The sequence below is a fragment of the Cavenderia fasciculata genome (genome assembly GCF_000203815.1).
Source record: "Cavenderia fasciculata unplaced genomic scaffold Scf_EUAJFUG02HR96I-5, whole genome shotgun sequence".
Taxonomy (NCBI): Eukaryota; Evosea; class Eumycetozoa; order Acytosteliales; family Cavenderiaceae; genus Cavenderia; species Cavenderia fasciculata.
In genome coordinates this window covers 2,554,449-2,567,941 of record NW_004457624.1, presented here as the reverse complement: position 1 = coordinate 2,567,941, position 13,493 = coordinate 2,554,449, and the positions used below count along the sequence as shown (strand labels likewise).

The 13,493-nt window shown below is 40.0% G+C and overlaps 3 protein-coding genes across 3 annotated transcripts; all 3 read left to right on the top strand.

The window, feature by feature from the left end:
• Nucleotides 1-80: 80 nt before the first annotated feature.
• On the top strand, nucleotides 81-4,583 carry DFA_12030 (uncharacterized protein; the record flags this gene model as incomplete). The annotated part of the gene is made up of 1 exon (XM_004350917.1): nucleotides 81-4,583. The coding sequence occupies one exon, from the start codon at nucleotides 81-83 to the stop codon at nucleotides 4,581-4,583; it is 4,503 nt and encodes a 1,500-aa protein (XP_004350969.1).
• Nucleotides 4,584-4,986: 403 nt separating this feature from the next.
• Nucleotides 4,987-10,375, top strand: spt6 (SH2 domain-containing protein; the record flags this gene model as incomplete). Its single annotated transcript, XM_004350916.1, has 6 exons — nucleotides 4,987-4,996; nucleotides 5,165-5,641; nucleotides 5,707-6,008; nucleotides 6,087-8,160; nucleotides 8,260-8,418; nucleotides 8,496-10,375. 6 exons carry the CDS (start codon nucleotides 4,987-4,989, stop codon nucleotides 10,373-10,375), a joined length of 4,902 nt encoding a protein of 1,633 aa, XP_004350968.1.
• A 1,106-nt stretch (nucleotides 10,376-11,481) lies between these two features.
• On the top strand, nucleotides 11,482-13,216 carry DFA_12028 (putative importin subunit alpha B; the record flags this gene model as incomplete). Its single annotated transcript, XM_004350915.1, has 3 exons — nucleotides 11,482-11,652; nucleotides 11,761-11,857; nucleotides 11,949-13,216. 3 exons carry the CDS (start codon nucleotides 11,482-11,484, stop codon nucleotides 13,214-13,216), a joined length of 1,536 nt encoding a protein of 511 aa, XP_004350967.1.
• Between the last annotated feature and the right edge of the window lie 277 nt (nucleotides 13,217-13,493).

Sequence of the window (13,493 nt, the reverse complement as noted above, 5' to 3'; positions counted from 1 at the left end):
TGCTCGAAGTCAAGCTGTCCAACATCACATTGGCACTCATTTCCAACCTCATCATTCGTAATCCAATGCTCAAGCTCACCATGGAAGATGTCGAGTTTATCAAACCACCTCATGTCATCCCGACTATCGCCACCATCAAACTACCGGCACTTGTCGGTGACTATATGTTTATTCAATTGGTTAAACAAAACTTTTTACAGTTCCTTACACTTATGCATCTTACTACTGGCAGCGGTAGCGGTGGAAGTGGAAGTGGTCCAAATCCACTATCATCATCAATGGTCATGAGTAAAAGTGATGATAGTGCTTTGGCACCACAAACACACCATCATCAACCTGGTGAAGGACTGATATCACAACACCGTACACTCAGCAGTACAATGGAAATCCCAATGTCATCGTCCATGTTGAGAGGAGGAGGAGGTGAAACAAACGCAGCAGCAGGAGACAAATACGAGATAAAACCATCAGACTATACATTTATCTATAATTTCGTTGCATCGTCCTCTAGTCAATCGGCACTCTCGTCGATTGGTCAGGGTATAGCTACCATTACACTTGGATGTGCAGTCAGTGAGAATCTGATTCAAGAAAACGAGTCTGATGTGCCATCGACAGCTGTCCCCGTCACCTATATTCCAATGACACTATCATCAAATGCAGACTCTTCAAGAAAACTAGAACTCATTGAAAAGCTCTTGTCTGGTGTACAAGTATTGGAAGTTAAAAAGGAGAGGGAGAACTCTTCCTCTTCACCCACTCCACTCTCCAAATCAACGATGTCTAGTTCCTCTTCGTTGGATCAGCCCCAGTTCTTTGATCATATTCAACTAAAGATTTGGTGTAGAGGTTCTATTAATGCACAAGCATTGGTTGATAAGTTGACACTATCCATCAACCAAACTCTTACCGAGTACTTGATGGAAACAGTTATCTCACAAACCATTGTCACTCCATCATCGCTCCAATCAGAGTATCTCACTCCTGTTGAAAGAGTCATGGCAACTGGTAGATCTCTCTCGACCACATCAATGAACGAGATAAAGTTACCAGGTCAATTCCATCTTCCAACCTATGCTACCAATGATTTCCTACTAGATGTCAAAGATTTAATTAATGATATCAATTCCAAGATGCATCCATCTCTATGGTACACTGAACAACAAACAACAAATGAAAATGATGAAAAGAAACCACCTCTTGTTAAATATTCTCCAAAGAGATCTCAACAACCATCCACTACTGCCACTGGAGTAGCCACTGCTGCGACTCCCTCTACTACCAACATTTCAGATTCAACCATATCTATTCCAATTGTTTCAGTAGAACAACCCAATAATAATAATAATGGATTAGGATCAAGTAGTCAAAGTACATTGGATGAAGATAGTAATAGAATCAATTTGTTAAACAAACATAATTATCAATTATTGGTGATTGGTGGAAAGAATATTCAAGAACCAGTTGTAGAAAATACAACAACAACAACAACAATGGAATTACAGTTACAACATCAGATTATTCAATCAGAGACAACTACTACAACTACAACCACGGTTGTTTCGGCATCGATGACTGATATTGCATCTGGATTGATGACATTTACCGAAGAATCAATCTCTTCAACCTCTTCCATCATCTCTTCTATCACTGGTAGTACCAATGCTATTGTCAAGGGACCACCTTCTTCTTCCTCACAACAATCTGTCATCTCGGACGATTATTTGTATTATCCACACATCAAGGATCCCCAACTTGTCCAACCTATCCACCGTACATGTTCTATTATCGCTACGATCAAAGCAAACCAATTCTATATACACACTTATAATTGGAGTCAGTCTAAATTGGATCTTTTGCAAGCCGGTCTCAATCGTATACAAACTTGGAAGGCATTACGTCGAACACTGCTCAACAATGTGCTCCACCAAAAGATGGGATTATTCAATCACGTTCAACCACACTTTGTCAACCAAACCATTAGTTCCTTTTTCCCCGATGCCAGAAGCCAGTCTATTGTTAGATACACCTATGAAAATGTTGACTTGTTTGTTAATTATCCATCTACTCCAAAGAAGCTTCCTTATTCTCTTGTAGGTAACAACCCTCCTCCTGCCAGTGCACCAAGAGGAATGATTAAATCATCTTCTTTGACTGCCACTCCCGCTGCTCTTGGTTTACCAACTCCTACAACTCCCATGACCAGTGCTGCTCCTACGACGAATACCACTACAAGTACGACGACACCTGCAAATAATAATACACCTGCTACTGCTGCTACGTCGACAACCACAACTACCTCGACTGGAAACAAGAGTAATTCTTCAACACCAGCCAATCCAACAACTACAACTACACCATCATCCAATCAACCAACGGCCAAAAAGTCATTACCAGAATTTGACACTATTCTACGTGACAATAGTATTCAAAACACTCAACTATTACAGCAACCAACTGTACTACCAATCATTGCTGATCCAGTACAACGATATGTAGGCCAGATCAAAGCATTGGCCAATCAAGTTGAAAAGGCTGCAGAGGCCAAAGCATTGTTTTCACAGGCACGTTCATTCTTTGTCGATACTGATAAATCACCATCCAAACATCACCTCGAGAGTATCATTAAAATGTCTAGATTGGTGCACTTTAGATGTGTACCGTTCCTCTATGACGAGTATCTTGATGGAAGTCATTCGTCGAGAGAACAAATCGGTAATCAACAGACAGCCAATAACCCACCACATTTAATCTCACCAGCGTTGGTTGGTATTGTTCATGCACCACTCAAAGGCAATGCTCTGCCCTATCTGGTCATGTCTGAAAGATCACTCACGAGTCAGGGTGACTGGAAGGGCAAGACAATGGAGTTTTTCCTGGGAGAGTACATTCACTACATGGAAAAGATGTTGCAAAGTGCCAAGATCATCATCACCATCAACAATGATGAAGCAGACACTCGAAACGAGTACATTGCCACTGCCAAACGATCGTTGCGTGCCTATCTCCAGCAAACGTTCAAGGGTGGATCGCTTCTCATCAAGATTGGGTTCCGTGACTTGTCAGTGACGTGTGAATTGTTTGCCGTGCTGCAACCAACCGCCCAAGGCAGCAATCTGCAAACAACCACCAAGAATCTGAGCAATATGTTTGCCGAAGAGTATGGCAGATTCACACACGAACTGCATCTCAACTCGTTTGTCTATGACTTTCACATACGCCAGATCTATGACTTTTTGCACAACAATCACATCTATTACTCACCACATCAAAAGGATAGAGCAGGAGAGTCACCAAGAGTTAACAATGTGTCGTCGTCTGCCCCTGCTTCACCCCTCCACCACGAACCACAAGTATCACCACCGGCCAAATACTTTGTCGAGATGATGCAGTCGTTGTCGCGATACTATCCCAAGCCTCCAGCACATGCCTTTGGCCATCTACATCAATCGATCATGTCGTTGGGTGTGTCAATCGAGCCAATCTATTTGTTTGAGTATTTGACCAAGAGTGTACAACACTATCAAATCTCACATCTCGATGAAAAAGGTATCTTCCCGGCACTTTTCTTTTCGATTCCTGGTGGTACAACGTCTCCAGACTCAGGATCACCATCCTTTACATGGGATGTTGTTGTATTTTGTTTGAATACTAAACAACAAGATGAAGATGGCCAAGACCAAAAGGATATGTTGAAGCTGTCCAACAACTCTACAACAGTCATTCCATCCCTCATTATGGAGGATTCAAAATACCAAATTCAACTCCAATACATTATTATAAAGACAGCGACCGATACTACATTCCCACGTCTCGACCATTTTTCACCGCTTCATCCTGTAAATAACCAACACCTCACAATGCCAAGTAGTAGTAGTAATACCTCTAGCACTAAACAACACCAACAACAGTCTTGGAACTCTAATCCAAACCTATCACCACTACCGCCCAAACACCACAAAGAGTCTCAGTCACATGCTCCATCTGCACATCATGTGATGAACCCCAAATCAGTCGATCATATTGAACGAGCCAACAAACAAATGAGCATCAACGAGGAATGGGTACGTACCAAACTCTCCAAGATTATTACAAAGGCCAGTATCAACTTTCAACGTGATCGTCTCTGGAACAAACTTTTACGTGGAAATCCATACGAACCTGCTCTTACCATTGCCGAGTTTAGCCAGTTCACACATTTGGTCAAGAGAAAATCAATCAAGACCATGGATATTGACCTAGTCTCACCCAATATCAATCTATTCCAAAATATGGGTCATGTATGGGTTGGGTTATGTTCCTATCTCGTCAAGACGTGTGGTGATCGTATTCGTCAACTTCACAATGACGCAGATAAACATCTCTTCATTCTCAACCCAAATGTAGACTGTCTCATGTTGGAATTGGTATACAATGAACGTGAAAAGGAATCAGATGCCTTTGTATGTCGTAAAGAAGGTGCCAACAATTGTAATCTAGAAGAAATTGATGAACAAGAATTTTTACATGCCTCTCAACTTGTCAATACTCTCTGTCATTATTTGTGGACTGAATTACTCAAATCCAATAACACTTATATTTAAATAAAAGTTAAACAAACGAAAGGAAACAACCTTCCAAAATAATATATGTTTGATTATTCTAATCATATATCAAAGTATTTATATTTTTAAGTATATATTATAAACCAAAATACTCTCGGTTTCTGATCTCAATACTCCACCTTCTTTTAACCGAATAAATCAAAGTCAGGGCTTGACAAAAAAATCAGGAAAGGCGAAACTTCCAAAAAAAAAAAAATAAAAAAAAACCAACTTCAAATATGTTCAGAAATAAATGAATTGAGTTCATTGTTATTGTTATTGTAGTTGGTTGTAGATATATAATATATAATAGTAGTAGAAAGCAGATAGAAGTGTATAAATAGTATCTCTACGACTGATAGCAACATTATCATCACATCAGCTATCTATTATTTAATCAACAATGAACAAGAGTAGGTTTAGACGAGAAAAAACCAAAGAGATAGATCTCTTTGATATCTATCTATCGATCTTATCATATTAAATAGATAGAAATATATAACAATAAACTATTTCATTTATTAACTAACTTATCATTATTTATTTGTTATAATATTTGTTATCTATCTATTTATAAATAGATAACTATAGTGATGACGAAGATGATAGTCATTCTGTAGGAGAAAAAGATCATCATGAAGAATCAATGAGTGATAAGGAGAATAGAGACCAAGATATGGAGGAAGAGGAGATTGGAGCAACAAAAAAGAGAAAGACTAAAAAGAGTGATCACCATGACATGGAGGCCGAGGAAAGCGATGCAGGTAGCTTTCGCGACAGCAGTGAAGAGGACGAAGATGAAGATCTCGATCGATACCAATACGATGATTTCGTCGTAGACAAGGACGAAGAGTCAGATGAAGATGGAGATCATGGAGACCGTAAACATGGTCGAAAGCACGAAGACCCAGAAGAGAGAAGACGCAGAAAAGAAGAAAGAAGAAAAAGAAGAGAAGAAAAGAAAGCTGCCAAGGATGCTGGCAAATTACATAGATTAAAGAAAATGAAAGTTGGTGATACTGGTAGAGATTCTATAGATGATTTACTTGATGAAGATGGTATGTAATTTAAATTCTTAAATCAAGTCGACTTTGTTTATCTTTTACTCATATCTTTTATTTAGATTCAGGAAAGATTAGAGATGATAGAGGATATGATGGTGATATTGGAGAAGAATCAGAAGATGAAATGGACGATTTTGTTGTAGATTCACATAACAAACCAATCCACAGAAGTAACAGATCAAGTAAAAATAATAGAATATATGAAGGAATCTTTGGAGACGAAGATGTATCTGGAGATGTTCCACAAAAAGATGCATTGTCACTCATCAAAGAACAATACGAACCAAGTCTTTTAGAAGAAAAACATTTTACAGATGCCGATGAAGATATTAGAAAGAAAAATGTTCCTGAAAGATTACAAGTAAATATTTATATATATATATATGTCTGTCACATGATTAAATCATTTGTTTCTAATCTATTTTCTATTTCTGTTTAGACTCGAAAAGGTACAAATTATTCAGGAGAAAAACAAACATATGAAGAAGCAGAATGGATCTATGAGATGGCATATAGTTCAAAGGATAGTAGAGACTTGAGACAGATTGAAACCATCTCGAGTATACTTAAATTTATCCAACGTGATCTTTTAGAGGTACCCTTTATCTACACATACAAAAAGGATATATTCGAGACATACTTTACACTACAGGATCTTTGGAACATCTATGACCTCGATGAAAAGTGGGCGCATCTTGTCAACTCTAAGCGCAACTTGGAAGGTATCATCAACAACAATCCACGACTCGAACACTACCTGTCCAGTGTCAGAGAGTGCAAGTCAGAGGAGGGTATTGCCGATTTCTACGATCTCTTCCAATGGGTCAATGGATTGGACCAAAACAACATCAACCGAAACCTCTTGACCAACGGCGAGGACTTTAACCCACCCCCCACCCAACAGCCACGTTTCAAGCGTGCCATCAAGAGAGATCTGTACACCATCTATGCCAAGGCTGGACTCTGCGAGTTTCTCAAGTACTATGGTATGTCGGCACAAGAGTTTGGCATCAATTTGATGGACAATTTCATGACCAATATGCCAACCGATCACTCTGAGGATCCGTCGACTGCTGCCACTCAGTTTATCTGTCTCGAAGCAGACACGATGGAAGAGGTGCTCAAAGCGACACGATATCTCATGGCACACGACATTGGATTCGATCCCAATGTGCGTCAGTCGATCCGTGTCATTTACCGTCGTTATGCATACATCACCACGACACCCACTCCACATGGATTCAAAGAGATTGACGCATTCCACCCATACATCACTGTCAAGAATATCCGTGAGAAACCATTCCTCCAATTTGACGACACACAGTATTTGTTGATTCTCAAGGCCGAGAAGGAAGGATATATCAAGACGTCGATTGGCATCCCCTCGACTGTCCACATCAACACCATTCTACCTGAAATGGATTCGTTGTACTTGTCGGATGGAACCAGCGCCATCTCGCAGCAATGGAACAAGGAGCGTCGCAGTATCTTGGCTGACGCACTCACCAAGTTCCTCTACCCCCTGTTTGACAAGGAAATCCGTAACAAGTTGCTCACCGAAGCATCCAACCGTGTTGCCTTTGAGTGTGCCAAGTCACTCGAGGAAAAGTTGCGTGTCGCACCATGGCAGCCACAAAACAACTCGTCGTCTGACGATGACGACGATGAGTATGAGTCAGACGATAACAACAACCGTAAGCGTACATTCAAGATCATGTCGTTTTGTTGGGGAAGTGGAAAGATCCCCACCATGGCAGTCGTACTCGACTCTGAAGCCGAAGTGGTTGCACACGCCAAGTTTGACTTTTTGTGTGACCGTGTTGGCGAGACTATGGTACAGGGCAAGAAGCAAGACGACGACGCCCGTCTCCACCAGATGCTCAAGCAACACCAACCACGTCTCGTGTTGGTATCGGGCACTGAAATGGAGAGTCGTCAACTCCTCGATGTTGTACGTGACCATGTCAATCGTCTAACCGACGACAATGCACTCAAAAAGTCGGTCGACGTCTACTTTGCCAACCCCGAAATCGGTCTGGCCCTCCAAAACAATGCTAAACTCACCGATGAATTCAAAGAGTATCCTGCTGTGCTCAAGCACGCCATCGCCGTCGGTCGATGTGCCTTGGATCCATTGACAGAGTACTCGAACCTCTGCGTTGGCTCCACCAACGATATTCTCTATCTCAAGCTTAATCCACTTCAAGATATGATTGGAAAAGACTATCTCTTGAAACTTCTTCACAGATGCTTTATCAATGTCGTCAATGCCGTCGGCGTCGACATTAACAAGTTTATTCGTCACAAATTTGCAGCTGGACCTCTCCAGTTTGTTGCAGGTCTCGGCTCTAGAAAGGCCCAAGCCCTTTTAAACTCTGTCATTCGTCGTGGCGGTTTCATCTCTTCAAGAACAACTATCGAAAAATTATTAAATGGTCAAGATGTTGTATATAAAAATTGTATAGGTTTTATTCAAATTAGAGAAAAATATTTCGATGATTATAGAGATTTTAGTATGTTCAAAAAAAAAAAAAAGATAAAGATAAAAAAAAAAAGAAAGAAAGAAATCAAACTAATAATAATATTTATTAAATTATTTTATTTTTCTTTAGATCCACTTGATGATACTAGAATTCATCCAGAAGATTATACTTCGGCTTATAAGATTGCTGCTGATGCTCTTGATAAATCAGTTGATTTCCATGAAGATTCATCTGTTATTGAATTTGTTAGTGAAATTATGACAAAACCAAACAAATTGGAATTAATTGGTAAATTTAGAAAACAAAAGAAAGAAAAAGATAAAAGAGAACATATTTTAATTTATTCTTTTTATTTTTCTTTTTAGATTTGGATGCATTTGCAGATATTTTAGAAAGTAGAAATAATACACAAAAGAAAAAGGTATTATATATGATCAAGAATGAATTGACATCACCGTTTGCAGATATTAGAAATTATTATCATCCACCAACATATGATCAAATATTCACTTGGTTGACTGGTGAAACCGATGAAACCTTTAAATCGGGTACATTGGTATCAGTGTCTACCATTCGTAACTCACCGGAAGGTGTTAGATGTAGACTTGAAAATGGTTTGGAAGCAGTCATCCCATCGGACTGTATCAGTGACACTGGAGACACCAAATCGTTCCCACGTGGCACCACGCTCTCGTGCAGAGTCAAATCTGTCGACAAGGAGAGATTCAATGTAACATTATCCTGCAAGCCATCAGACATGGACATTAGCAAGTGGGAGGACATGATCTACCACGACCTCAAGATGAACGGTGACAACAAGTACCTCAATCTCGATCCAACCCCTCCAACGGCTCTCTTGACCATGACATCGTTGTCTGGCGGCAACAACGGCAACTCCAAGGCTCTCGTTGAAAGAAGACCAGTGCCAAAGAAGGAAGCCAGACAAAAACGTAATGTCGTCCATCCACTCTGGAAGTCGATGAACTTTATGGAAGCGGAAAAGTATCTCAAGGACAAGCCTGTCGGAGAAGCTATCCTCCGTCCAAGCAGTCGCGGTCACGACCACATCACCGTCACGTTCAAGTTTTGGGATGGCATCATTCTGCACCACGACATCAAGGAGGCCGACAAGCCCAATGCCGTCAGTCTTGGAAAGTCGTTCTATATGGGCGAGACCAAGTTTGACAGTTTGGACGAAATCTTGGCGCGTCACGTCGAGTATCTCATCAACAACCTCAACGACGTCAAGACACACCGCTACTGGAAGAGCGGCTCCAAGGACGAGATCGACGAGTTTATGCGCAAGGAAAAGAGCAAGAATCCCAAGCACATCCCCTACCGCTTTGGTATTGCCATTGAACGTCCCGGCTACATTGTGCTCTACCACGTACCATCCAACAGTCCGCGTCACGAATACATCCTCGTCAAGCCCGAAGGATTTGAAATGCGTAAAAAGATGTACGCCTCGCTCGACGAGTTGATCAAGCACTTTAAAAACAACTATGCTCAATTGTTGCAACAACAAGCAGCTCAACAACAACACCAACAAATGTCTTCTTTGCAACGTCCACCTGTCAACAAACCTTCTCCTACTTCAGTTGCCAACAACAATAACAACTCTTTGTCTGCGTACAAACCACCCGCTCAATCAAGTGGATGGTCTCAACAACCTCAACAACCTCAACAATCCTACAACAACAACAACAACAACAACAACAACTATCCATCCCAACAACCACCAATATCGTCGTACAACAGCAGACCACCACCATCACAACAACCACAAAGTGGATGGCCACAACCAACCAACAATTACCCACCTCAACAAGTCTACTCGGACAGAAGAGACCCATTCCCTGGATCTCAACAACCACCACAAATGCCCTACCAACAACAACAACAACAACAGCAACCAAGATACGACAACAGAGACTTTAGAGGACAACCACCTCAAATGGCTCCACAACAAGGATACCCTTCACAGCAACCACAACAACAACAACAACAACCATACAGACAACCACCTATGCCTCAACAACAACAACCAGGTGGATGGAATCAACAACCCCCACAAGCTCCATACAGTCAATTCCAGCCACAACAACAACAACAACCACAAATGCCATACCAACAACAACAACAACAACAAACACCTTTTAACCAACAACAACAACAACAACAACCATACAGACAACAACCACCTCAACAACAACCATGGGATGATCATCAAAGTCAATGGGATTAATTTAAACCATATTACTTTAAAAATAAATATATATTTAATCAATTACACTCTGGATAGTATGTCCCGCTTTTTGGTGTATTGGCTGAACTACAGCAGACACTTTTTCTTTTTTTTTTTTTTTTTTTCGCTTCGAAGTCACACCCCTTTTTGTGGCTTTTGTGTTTGGAATGCGAATTTATTATTATAAAAAGATTACTCTCAAACACATTAACCTAAAGTAAGAATATCTATCAACTTTAATACAACCAGAGAGTAGAATATAGCACAGTAGTAGTAGTAGTCGTAGTCGTTGTGATATACTTTGTTGAAAGAGAAAAAAAAAGAAAGGATAACAGATATATTATATAAACCCTTAGGAAATATAACGAAACATCATAGAAGAGAGAGAGAAAGACTATATAGAAGCTCAACAATAACAACAATCATATAATCTATAAAACAACGCGTGACACATTCAACAAACAGGTAGACACTAAATCCAATTCAACAACACCCCCTCTCTCTTGTCTGTCTATTTCGCTCTGTTACCACCTTTGTTCATTCAAAATATTTTATTTATTATTGTTGAAAATTTATTCGTATTATTATTTTTTTGTTCATTCATTATTCCTCTTCTTTCAACAAACAAACAAACAAACAACCAGCAATATTACCAAGATTGAAAAGAGAAGAGCGATTGTTTCACATCAAAAATACATCAAACAGCAAGTAGGAAATTGACAATACTTTATATTTTAATTTGATTGTTGTTTGTTTGTTTATTAATATCTCATAATAATAATAATAACGAAAAATAATCAACCAACCAATCAACCAATTGATTTATATCAGTTGTAAATATCTATATATATATATCTATATATATATATATATATAGTTATAGTTATCGTCGTTGTCCATCCACTCTTTCATTGAATACATAAAACTAGTTTACTTACTCTCCTTTCTCTTTTTCTCTTTTATTCTATTTTTTTCTTCTCTCTGTAGAATTTTTTACAACTTGTTTCAAACCTGTATCAAAGTCAACAGCTAACAGTACAACAAACAAGAAGGAATAATTCAAAGATTAAATAATAGATAGTTAGTTAGTGTAAGAATTAGTAATCATGTTGAGATCTAAACAAGACCAAAGAAAGAGTCAATTCAAGAAGAGCGTCGATGCCGACGATGCTCGTAGAAAGCGTGAAGAGTTGGCTTTGTCCATCAGAAAGTCCAAGAGAGAGGAAAGTTTAGTAAAGAAGAGAAATATCAGATTGGACCCTGCTACCAACCAAAAGGTAAGATAGAGAGAAACAAAAGAAGAAGAAGAAGGAAGCAAAATATATCATATGATGATGACTAACATTTCTATTCTCTGTCTATCTATTTGTATATTTATACAACAGTTGGAAAGTTTACCAGCATTGGTACAAGGAGTTATGTCTAATATTCCAGACAGCATTTTACAATCAACCATTGCTTTTAGAAAATTACTTTCAATTGGTATGTTGTTGTCATTGAGATGATGATGATTTGATTTTGTATTTTCAATACACCTAATATTAATATTAATTTTCTTACTACTATTTCACAGAGAGATCACCACCAATTGAAGAAGTTATTGCAACTGGAGTAGTACCAAGATTTGTTCAATTCTTGCAAATGAGCAACTTTCCACAATTACAATTTGAAGCTGCTTGGGCATTGACCAACATTGCATCTGGATCTCCGGAACAAACCAAGGTTGTCATTGAAAGTGGAGCCGTTTCAGTGTTTGTTTTCTTGTTAAACTCACCAAACGACGACGTCAGAGAACAAGCCGTCTGGGCCTTGGGTAATATTGCCGGTGACTCTTGCGAATGCCGTGACTTGGTACTCCGTAACGGTGCCCTCCCACCCCTCCTCACCCAATTGATGTCACCAAACCCACCCAAGTTGTCGATGATCCGTAATGCCACTTGGACATTATCCAACTTTTGCAGAGGCAAGCCAGCCCCAAGCTTTGAATTGGTCAAGATTGCCTTGCCAGTGCTCGCCCAACTCATCTACCATCTCGACGAGGAAGTTCTTATTGACGCCTGTTGGGCCCTCTCTTACCTCTCGGACGGTCCAAACGAGAAGATCCAAGCTGTTATCGACGCCCAAGTGTGTCGTCGTATGGTCGAGCTCCTCGAACATCTCTCGATTGCCGTCCAAACCCCAGCTCTCCGTACCGTCGGTAACATCGTCACTGGTGACGACTCGCAAACCCAGGTCATCCTCAACGTGTCTGCCTTGCCCCTCCTCGGCAACCTCTTGACCAACCCAAAGAAGGCCATCAAGAAGGAAGCATGCTGGACCATCTCCAACATCACTGCCGGCAACAAGAAGCAGATCCAAGACGTCATCGACGCCAACATCATCCCCGCTCTCGTCAACCTCCTCAAGAATGCCGAGTTTGAGATCAAGAAGGAGGCTGCCTGGGCCATCTCCAACGCCACCTCGGGCGGTTCCCCACAACAAATCGAATATCTTGTCCGTCAAGGCTGCATTCCACCTCTTTGTGAGTTGTTGAGATGCAACGACGCCCGTATCATAAACGTCGCCTTGGAAGGTATCGAGAATATTTTGCAATCGGGCAAGAAGGAGAGCCAAAACGGAACCAACTTGTACTATGAATACGTAGAGGATGCCGGCGGTGTAAACAAGATCAATGAACTCCAAAACCACAAATTAAAGGACACCTATGAGCGTGCCCACAGAATCTGTACAAATTACTTTGATGAAGACAATGGATCAGTCAACGGACTCGTCCCAGAAGTTAGCTCAACCGGATCATCTTTCACCTTCCAAGGTGTTCAAAATACCAACTTTGGATTATAAAAAAAAACAAAAAATAGAAAACAACAACAACAACAATAGAAAACAACATATAGAAAGAAAAAAAAAAAGAAAAATAATAATAATAATAATATAATGTTCACATACATACAATCACTATCATCCATCATCACAGTTCAACAAACATACTACTTTTTCTTTTTTTTTTTTCTACAATCCAACAACATCAATCCATCATCATCACCCATCATCGGAACAATAATCAACCTATTGAACCTCCATCCCTAACCAACCCTACCAACAACAACATAATGACCCC